The sequence below is a fragment of the Coregonus clupeaformis genome, chromosome 10 (assembly GCF_020615455.1).
Source record: "Coregonus clupeaformis isolate EN_2021a chromosome 10, ASM2061545v1, whole genome shotgun sequence".
Taxonomy (NCBI): Eukaryota; Metazoa; Chordata; class Actinopteri; order Salmoniformes; family Salmonidae; genus Coregonus; species Coregonus clupeaformis.
The window spans coordinates 1,566,078-1,576,931 of NC_059201.1; the positions used below are offsets into that span (position 1 = coordinate 1,566,078).

At 41.6% G+C, this 10,854-nt stretch overlaps 1 protein-coding gene and 1 pseudogene across 3 annotated transcripts in view; one reads left to right on the plus strand and one right to left on the minus strand.

The window, feature by feature from the left end:
* Window positions 1-1,208, plus strand: part of LOC121574736 (glutaminase kidney isoform, mitochondrial) — a 34,813-nt gene extending 33,605 nt beyond the window's left edge. For 2 of the 3 annotated variants that reach the window (XM_041887288.2, XM_041887286.2), the window contains exons 16-18: window positions 356-432; window positions 635-698; window positions 956-1,208. In XM_041887288.2, the coding sequence (XP_041743222.1) occupies window positions 356-432; window positions 635-698; window positions 956-1,118 (304 nt within the window). In that variant the 3' untranslated portion in view covers window positions 1,119-1,208. Of the gene's footprint in view, window positions 1-291; window positions 433-634; window positions 699-955 lie in introns of those variants that run through there. The other variant, XM_041887287.2, reaches the window with a different exon arrangement.
* A 2,884-nt stretch (window positions 1,209-4,092) lies between these two features.
* On the minus strand, window positions 4,093-10,068 carry LOC121575743 (annotated as a pseudogene).
* Window positions 10,069-10,854: the final 786 nt, after the last annotated feature.

Sequence of the window (10,854 nt, forward strand, 5' to 3'; positions counted from 1 at the left end):
CTGGTTAAATTAATATAAAGTAAATATATTGTTCGTTTTACTACTTGTCACATGCTGTAGATGTCACTCTCTCCTAGCTAGTAATCCTTAACAGTAAACCTCTTGGAAATTAGAACTAACATGGAGAATATAGCACCCCTCGTCTCCTATCCTGTCCTCTCAGGTTTTCTCTGTCATCGATGGACATGGATCTGAAAGACTACGACTCTCCTATCCTGTCCTCTCAGATTTTCTCTGTCATCGATGGATATGGATCTGAAAGCCTATGACTCTCCTATCCTTTCCTCTCAGGTTTGCTCTGTCATCGATGGATATGGATCTGAAAGCCTATGACTCTCCTATCCTTTCCTCTCAGGTTTGCTCTGTCATCGATGGACATGGATCTGAAAGACTACGACTCTAGGACGGCTCTACACGTGGCTGCCGCTGAGGGTGAGCTACAATCCACCGGTGGCTCCTAGTTGGGATTATGTTTTACAATGCATCATAGTGATGTTACAGCTTCCTAGTTGTTATGACAGCTTCTAGCAAGTGTTATAATGCACTAAAAGTGTATCATATAAGGCATTATGTGTGTGTGCCTCATAGCAAGTGTTGCCCCCCTAAGATACATATTTAGTGTTTTTGTCCTCAGGTCATGTGGATGTGGTACGGTTCCTAACAGACACCTGCAAAGTGAACCCCTTTGTGAAAGACAGGTACGGTAGCATTCATTCATCCACCCCTCCATTCATTCATCCATCTATATCAGTCTCTATTGACTTTGCCTCCAACCTAACAACGTCCCTTAGCTGGTGTTGCTATCTAGACTCACTATACATTCCCAGCCTCGTGCCTTATTTCTCCATTTCGTTCTGTCCCCCCGCGGCTGGTATCTTTACTCAAAGGTAGTGCACTGAATAACGTCTGACATTGTTCACCTCCTGTCTGTCTCGTCTCTACCACCTCCCTCCAGGTGGGGCAACATTCCCCAGGATGACGCCATGCAGTTTGGCCACGGTGCCGTGGTGAAGGTCCTACAGGAGTACCAGGTGGCCTGCCAGGAACAGGAGAGACTACCAGTGGCTGATACCATACCCATACCCCCCAAACTAGAGACTGTAGAAGGCATGGTGTGATCAGGGGGCCGTATGCGGGCAGGTAGCTTAGTGGTTAAGAGCGTTGTGCCAGTAACCGAAAGGTCACTGGTTCTAATCCCCGAGCCGACTAGGTGAAAAATCTGTCGATGTGCCCTTGAGCAAGGCACTTAACCCTAATTGCTCCTGTAAGTCGCTCTGGATAAGAGCGTCTGCTAAATGACTAAAATGTAATGTAAATGTATGTATCAAGCTCTCCCATTCGGAGTGATGATCTACGATCAATTTTGCGTAATGAAACTGATTATTATAGACATTGAAGATACTAGATCAGCACTCCTACTTGATAAATCATTAGGCCCCAAACGGAAGAAAGCGTACTGAAACATGGAGGGACTTCAAGTCCAATAGCAAACACTCATTTTAGTTTTCAGTTGCAATTGGTAGTGTGTCCAAAGTGCCACTCTATTTGATATAGGCCTTTTGTGCGTTAGTTGGTCAGTAGTGTGTTAGTTGGTCAGTAGTGTGTTAGTTGGTCAGTAGTGTGTTAGTTGGTCAGTAGTGTGTATAAAGAATAGGGATGCCATTTGGGATGTAACCCTACAGTCTTCGAAAAAAAGGCGCTATTTAGAACCTAAAAGGGTTCTTCGGCTGTCCCTATTGGAGAACCCTTTGAAGAACCCTTTTTGGTTCCATGTAGAACCCTTTCCACAGAGTGTTCTGCATGGCACCCAAAAGGGTTCTACTTGGAACCAAAAACAATTATACTTGGAACCAAAAATGGTTATCCTATGGGGACAGCCAAAATAACCCTTTTGGAATCTTTTTTTTTTCTAAGTGTAGTGTTATTCCTTCCACCAGGACTTCTCTCTCTGACATCTCTGAGTCCCTGGGTGAGTCCCAATAATATCTCCTTCCTCCTGAAGTGTACACTTGTTCACTACTTCCCACAAATCTAAAAGCATTGGATTGGTGGAGGCATGGGGTAGTGGGAGTTTCCACCATATTTCTTATACCAGTCATTTTCCTTCAAATCAGTGAAGTGCACACTTTAGGAGGAAGGAAAGATCTTTGGGACGGAGTCCCTATCTTGTATGCAGTATTTACTCCTCTCCTAGGCTGGGCTTAAATACAGGAGGAGACCTGAGAGTGAGGCTGGGCTTAAATACAGGAGGAGACCTGAGAGTGAGGCTGGGCTTAAATACAGGAGGAGACCTGAGAGTGAGGCTGGGCTTAAATACAGGAGGAGACCTGAGAGTGAGGCTGGGCTTAAATACAGGAGGAGACCTGAGAGTGAGGCTGGGCTTAAATACAGGAGGAGACCTGAGAGTGAGGCTGGGCTTAAATACAGGAGGAGACCTGAGAGTGAGGCTGGGCTTATATACAGAATATTTAATGCAATCCTTTTATTGGCTGAAAGACTACATATCTTTCCTACACACACACAGCTCCCAGGCGGTTGCTTCAATTGTCTCTCTTTTGAACTGATGCGCAGGCAGGGAACTTCTAAATTGGAACTAACCTCTATTCTGTTAAGAAACAATAATGTTCATATTTGATCACATCCAAAGTTATATGTTGCCATTTTTGCTGATATTCATTAGTGTTGCCGTTCTCACGGTCCGCAAATACGAGTTGCAGTTACTTCCTCCCCATTGGAAATACTAATGCTACTTAGTGAATATTAGGAGTACAGTAATAATTCGGGCCTTGTTGGAAAGCTCACATCCTCCCCTTCTCAACGAAACCACTGGTATTTACCCCCCTCTGACGGTTATGATGAGGAGAAAATCAGAGCTGTAAATTGGTTAACCTGTATCCAAGGCTTTGTAGGCTAGGATGATTAATCATGGCTTCCACAATTGCAATTTTGCCAGCTAAGTTATAGGAGGGTATACACTCTATACTGGTAGGCCTAGTTGGACAAGGCTGAATATGCACATGGTCGAAGTTAGAGGAAGCCTAAATATTAGTTATTTAATGGGAAAATGCGTTGACTAAACTATGACTGTGACTAAAACTACACTAAAATTGTCCAGTTTTAGTTTACTTAAAAACTAAGAAGGATGAAATGGCTAAAATGTGACTAAGACCAAAAACATATTGTAAAGTGGTTATCCCACTGGCTATAAGATGAATGCACCAATTTGTAAGTCGCTCTGGATAAGAGCGTCTGCTAAATGACGTAAATGACTAAAAGCTATTTTAGTCAAAAGACTAAAACGAAATCTAAAATCGCTGGCAAAATGAACACTGCTAGGTACCAGTCTGTCAAGTTTGGCATGACAAGGAGTTGACATGATAGCACAAAACAGATCTGGGACCAGGCTCATATGAACAGGCGAGTTGCCTTGGTAGTGTTTTCTTAGCAAGGGCCTTTTGCAAATTCATATACAGCACTTTCACAACACACAGCTGGCCTGCTAAAAAAACAGCTTTGTCGTTCTCCTCTGTGCAGTAGGTGTTTATGTGTATGCTGCATCAGAGAATGCCTTTGGCTTTGCGGTTTATTGGTGAAGATTAGCACGTTGTTGATACATTAGCTGAGGTTGTGCTACAAGGGCGCAGCAGACAGACACTTCTAAGACCCCGTCATGATGAAGGGGTTCAGATATCATGGTGACTGTTGTTTTAGTCATGATGAAGGGGTTCAGATGTCATGGTGACTATTGTTTCAATAATACTGAAGGGGTTCAGATATCATGGTGACGGTTTCAGTAATAATGAAGGGGTTCAGATATCATGGTGACTGTTGTTTTAGTCATGATGAAGGGGTTCAGATGTCATGGTGACTGTTGTTTCAGTAATACTGAAGGGGTTCAGATATCATGGTGACGGTTTCAGTAATAATGAAGGGGTTCAGATATCATGGTGACTGTTGTTTCAGTCATGATGAAGGGGTTCTGATATCATGGTGTCTGTTGTTTCAGTAATACTGAAGGGGTTCAGATATCATGGTGACTGTTGTTTCAGTAATACTGAAGGGGTTCAGATATCATGGTGACTGTTGTTTCAGTCATGTCTTTGGCTTCATTGAGTACCCGGGGCTCTGTTCCAAAATCCACACTAACATATAACACACTAACATATAACTGCTAGAATGGACATTGGGACGTAGCTGGGTTGAGTTAAATTTAGTTAATTATTTCTAAAAGTCAAAATGTATGTGCCTTACTTTATTTAGCTTTATACCTTATGTACTTTATTAAAGATCTACTGTAGGTCCATGGATGTAATACATGGGCCAATTTAATGTAGTTTGTCAACAAATGTGTAATGTTGAAACTGTGACGTACAGCATCGCATGTCTCTGACGTGATGAAATCGAGCACATCTGCAAACATTGAATTAGACTTTGTCTAAGTACTTTATTGCTCAAACATAAATAAGAAAGTGTATTTCCTTTTATTGTCTCTTAACCTGTTCTTCATCACCTGAATTCACCGGTGGGATTTTTATGTCATGCTTATTTAAATGTCTGCATTATGAAAGGGATTATCTATTAAACATTGTCATGTTTTCACCCCCATGGGTAATGTTATGGAATTATATATAAGGGGATTTTCCTATGTAGGGAAAAATACTTGTTGACAATAAAATTGGTTTTCAATAGATCATTGCTCTCAGACGATGGCTCTTGATACAGACGTCTATTTTTCATTCAGTATAGGACATTCAGCAGATGAAAGAAGTGGAAATGTTGCGGTCTGAGGAGACGTGACCAGGCCAGTGGCCAGCTCTGTTCACCGCTGTCTTGGTCTCATTGGCACATTTTCAAGTCTTGTGTTGTTGTATTGGAACAAACATGAGAGAGCCAGAAATCGAGGTCCCTGCTGTCTATGACAGTTCTTAACCTCAACCCATGATCTCTAGGAGGAAAAGAGTATTGATTAGGAACAGTACAGCTAACTGTATAATAATTTATAAGTGCCAGTCGGTGGATTGTGACTTATTGAGCATTGTGTTTTAAGTTTAAGAATCATACTGCATATTTGTGAGTTCTACGGTACTCTACTCATTTATATAATATTGCCACTTAGCAGCATGTTATGGAGGCAGATATGGAAGACAGTGGCCATGGGAGCTGTGGTTCCTAGCTGATCTACAGTACATATCATATACTGTGATATATTATAAACATATGGATATCTATGGTACGTACCCCATCCATTCAGCTGATGTGGGCACACAGGTGGGTGAAGACGGTGGGCTTTCCCTGGGCGTTGCAGCCCTGGGTGGACACGAAGCTGGTCACACCATGGACGTAGTACTTCCCACTCACCTGGCAGTTCAGGGGGCCACCAGAGTCTCCCTACAGGAAACAGAGAGAAAAACAAGAGAGAGAGACAGAGAGAGAGAGCGGGAGGACACAGGTGAGTACTACATTCACTGCGATGATTCTACTTATAGTCAAAATACCGATAAACTCTAGCAGGGGGTGATACTTTCAGCATGTGCACTGTCTATGCACCCTCACAGGGCCCTTATACACTCACACAGACTGTCACTTCAACACACACACAAACACTCACTCCATCATTTTCTCACTCACACATAATACACTTATACTGACTCTAGACACACCCACTCACATGCAAGCTGCTGCTACTCTGTTTATCTTATATCCTGTTGCCTAGCTCCCTTACCCCTATACATATCTACCTCCATCACTCCAGTGTCCCTGAACATGTAAATATGGTATTGAACCGACCCTGTATATAGTCACCTGACCCCTATACATATCTACCTCCATCACTCCAGTGTCCCTGCACATGTAAATATGGTATTGAACCGACCCTGTATATAGTCACCTTACCCCTATACATATCTACCTCCATCACTCCAGTGTCCCTGAACATGTAAATATGGTATTGGAACTGACTTTCCTGTATATAATTTAGTATCCTTACTTACTTTATTGTGTATTTCATATTTCTTATTCTTATTTCTTGTGTATTTTTTTCTAGTAATAAATTGTTATTGATTATTGCATTGTTGGGTTTTGAGTTTGCAAGAAAGGCATTTAACTGTACTTGTGCGTGTGACATTAAAACTTGAAACTTGACACTGGGGCGAGAACTCGTCACTATGCTGTTTTCATTCAGACTTTGAGTACTACCCTTCAGCCTCCACCAGAGGGCATGGGCCTGAGATTAGATGAAATGAACCAACTTGCACCTGCAAGTGAATTTACTTCATAAATTATAGATGAATTGTAATATTTTCCCTGAAGCTGACTTAATAGCTGTGACATACTATTAATGGTATGATTGTTATCTGTTGTCTCTCCCCCGTTGAAACTCAAGGACTCTTTTCACAACAGACCTGTGTTTGGGGACTGTGTTTCACCCTGGCGCCCAGAGAGAGATCCTCCTACAGCACAGACCATGGCGGTCTCGACAGAGCCTCCCCAACAGCTACGGCTGGAGCAGGTCCTGTGCTGCTCCAGCACGGGCGGGTAGGCCATCTTCAGTTCAGAGGACAGGCTACCGCCGGCTAGGAAGGACATGATTAACATGGATTGTAAGTGCCAGACACCCAAAAAACATTTGAAGGCCAAAATCCATAGGATCTCATGTATCTGATAACTCAGACCAAGTACTGATGGTAAAATCAAACAGTCAGTAGCATAGGTATTCCGTTTTTGTGGAAGCTTAACTACCAATTGGTTACCCTCAGTTTCAATGGACATTACGTCTCTGCAAAAAGTCCCTGTTTTACCAGTTCAGTAACTGTTACATTTGCTATTTGCTATACTAGCTCTGCGACCTATCCAGTGATGTAGCAGAGGTTGTTGTGGGACAGGATCTGACCAGAGGGAGGAAGAGCAGCTAGCTGGACAGCAGAGTTCAGGAAAGAGCAGGTAGCTGGACGTTAGAGTTGAGGGAAGAGCAGGTAGCTGGACGTTAGAGTTCAGGGAAGAACAGGTAGCTGGACGTTATAGTTGAGGGAAAAGCAGGTAGCTGGATAGCAGAGTTCAGGGAAGAGCAGCCAGCTGGATGGCAGAGTTCAGGACAAACGCAGCAGGGCAATGTCATACCTGAAATATAAAGGGACACATATAACAACCTCTTATCTCACAGACCTGCATAGACTAACGTTATTCCGATGTAAATCAGGCTTGACTTAAGTTTTTGGACCATCACAACAGATGGATGTTATAGGCTGGCAGCACCTCCTACTGGAGAATTATAAATATTGGTATATGGGTAAAAATAAAAAAGCAGATATTGAATACCCCTTTGAGCATGGTGAAGTTATTAATTCCAATTTGGATGGTGTATAAATACACCCAGTCACTACAAAGATACAGGCGTCCTTCCTAACTCAGTTGCCGGAGAGGAAGGAAACCGCTCATGGATTTCACCAAGAGGCTAATGGTGACTTTAAAACAGTTACAGAGTTTACTAGTTTTAGAAAACTAAGGATGGGTCAACAACATTGTAGTTACTCCACAATACTAACCTAATTGACAGAGTGAAAAGAAGGAAGCCTGTACAGAATACAACATTTATCTTGTTTATAATAAGGCACTAAAGTAATACTGCAAAATATGCGGCAAAGCAATTAACTTTTTGTCCTCAATACAAAGTGTTATGTTTGTGGCAAATCCAATACAACACATTACTGATGTACCACTCTCCATATTTTTTATCATAGTGGTGGCTGCATCATGTTATGGGTATGCTTGTAATCATTATGTTTTTCAGGATTTAAAAAAACGGTCTGCTTTCCACCAGACACTGGGAGATTAATTCACCTTTCAGCAAGACAATAACCTAAAACATAAGGCCAAATCTACACTGAGTTGCTTACGAGGAAAGACATTGAATGTTTCTGAGTGGCACAGTTACAGTTTTGACTTAAATCTGCTTTGAAAATCTATGGCAAGACCTGAAAATGGCTGTCTAGCAACGATGTACAACCAATTTGTTAAACAAATCAAGAGTGTGCAAAGCTGTCATCAAGGCAAAGGGTGGCTATTTGAAGAATCTCAAATATAACATGTATTTTGATTTGTTTAACACTTTTTTGGTTACTACATGATTCCATATGTGTTATTTCATAGTTTTGATGTCTTCACTATTAGAGAGAATTTAATCCATTTTAGAATAAGGCTGTGACGTCTCCAAATGTGGAAAAGTGAAGGGGTCTGAATACTTTCCGAATGCACTGTATATTATAGAGATCAGTCCTTTTGGTAGCCCAGATAATTTATTTATAAATCCCATCATTGGGTGGTTCTGTAGTTGGGTTTTCCAAGGGACTCCATAGGCCAGCATAGCTGACATAAGTTGTAAATATAGAAAAAAACGATGTGCCTGGTAATGTGTATGTGTCTTTCTAATTTTGGAATGTTCTTAAACCATTACTGTCCATGATATCGATAAGGGTACGGATTTCACATTTGGACCATTAGGGGGATGCAAAAGGCCGCCCTCCGGATCGCAAGGTGTTATTGTGAAATATTAGAGTACGGGCATGACATTTTGATTCCCAGGTACATTGTTTTACAGTTTTGGGCCAAATATAAATTGTGTGAGCAGTAATAGGACCAAAGAGTAGTTGACATTGTTTAAGGGATGAATCAGTGAAGACCACCTCTTCCAGGGTAATGGGAGACAGGAGACACCATATTACATTGTTTAAGGGATACATCAGTGAAGACCACCTCTTCCAGGGTAATAGGAGACAGGAGACACCATATTACATTGTTTAAGGGATGAATCAGTGAAGACCACCTCTTCCATGGTAATGGGAGACAGGAGACACCATATTACATTGTTTAAGGGATACATCAGTGAAGACCACCTCTTCCAGGGTAATGGGAGACAGGAGACACCATATTACATTGTTTAAGGGATGAATCAGTGAAGACCACCTCTTCCAGGGTAATGGGAGACAGGAGACACCATATTACATTGTTTAAGGGATAAATCAGTGAAGACCACCTCTTCCAGGGTAATGGGAGACAGGAGACACCATATTACATTGTTTAAGGGATGAATCAGTGAAGACCACCTCTTCCAGGGTAATGGGAGACAGGAGACACCATATTACATTGTTTAAGGGATACATCAGTGAAGACCACCTCTTCCAGGGTAATGGGAGACAGGAGACACCATATTACATTGTTTAAGGGATGAATCAGTGAAGACCACCTCTTCCAGGGTAATGGGAGACAGGAGACACCATATTACATTGTTTAAGGGATGAATCAGTGAAGACCACCTCTTCCAGGGTAATGGGAGACAGGAGACACCATATTACATTGTTTAAGGGATGAATCCGTGAAGACCACCTCTTCCAGGGTAATGGGAGACAGGAGACACCATATTACATTGTTTAAGGGATGAATCAGTGAAGACCACCTCTTCCGGGGTAATGGGAGACACCATATTACATTGTCACCAAGGCCAAACCCACTGGGGACGTACCACAGTTATCTCCTGTCACCAAGGCCAAACCCACTGGGGACATCTCACAGTTATCTCCTGTCACCAAGGCCAAACACACTGGGGACGTACCATAGTTATGGCATGTATTGGCATGTATTATTATTATAATAATGATTTAACCATGTCTATCCTCAGGTTGTTTAGATTCCAGGTGGGAAGTGTTTTGTTTAAAAATATATTTTTACCATGTAAACTCTCAGGGCTTCCCGGACCCAGATTAATTCTAGTACTGGATCTTTATTGTATTGAGAATCTCTATTGTAAATCCATTTTAGTCCAGGACTTAATTCATGTGTGTCTGGGAAACTTACCCTCAATGTTAGGACATATAAGCAAGACAGTGGATAAAAAGCCCCTTTCTGTTAAAATGCATTAATTACAAGGAGAGGGTAATTCCCATGCGATTAGTTACTGTGGATACAGATGGAGTCTAAAACAGACCAAAGCTGTGACTTCTGTTTATTCACAATATACAATGTCCTCTCTCGTTCTTTATTATAGGTTAGGCTATGTTTTCACCGTATGTCAATCATGTGTATCGAGTGTACTGGAGTCCTCATTCAGTCGTCCAGATAGCTGAGTTGGGCAGTGCTGTTACTTACCATCAATGGTGTGGGCTCAGCTCCCATTTGAACTAAATATGCCTACAGTATGTGTGTTATGAGTGAGAAACCGTCAGCCATTTTGGATTTATTGTGGTTATAAAAGCTACTTCTTCGTAGGCAGGATACAATATTGAGGTGTGTTTTGTTGATGCAAGTTTATTAATGATTTCTTAGGCTGAGCAGTCGGCCTGCTCACTGAATTATTATCTGAATGGGAGCACATTAATGTTCATCCTCAAGGGGCGTTGCTTAGCAATTGTGCATGAGAGTAAGTTACTTTTTTCTGAACTTGACTCGTACAGTAAAAGTACAACGGGTTCAACCGGTTCAGTCAGTAACTCATTTTCAGACAGCAACCCAGGTGAGGCAGGTTGGACGTACTGTAGTAGTAAGCAATGCCTCGAATACACACCAATACCTTATTTCAGTCAGTTTATGTTGCCCCTGCATTTGCAAGGATGTTCATAATGAGGATTAATTTATAGCACATAAAATTAAAAGAGCACCATTATTTTCTAGATTCTTTGATGTTCTTACATCCAGTTAACAAACTTTAATTATTTCTCCACTTCTAAAGACATCTCATTCTCAAATAAAGCGTAGTCACAAAATACCCCGCTGAAATTACACTCATAACGCACACAATTCAGTGAAGTAATTAATGACAGGGTGGATTTGACATGAACAGTAAAAAGTAAACATGATGAAAGGTTT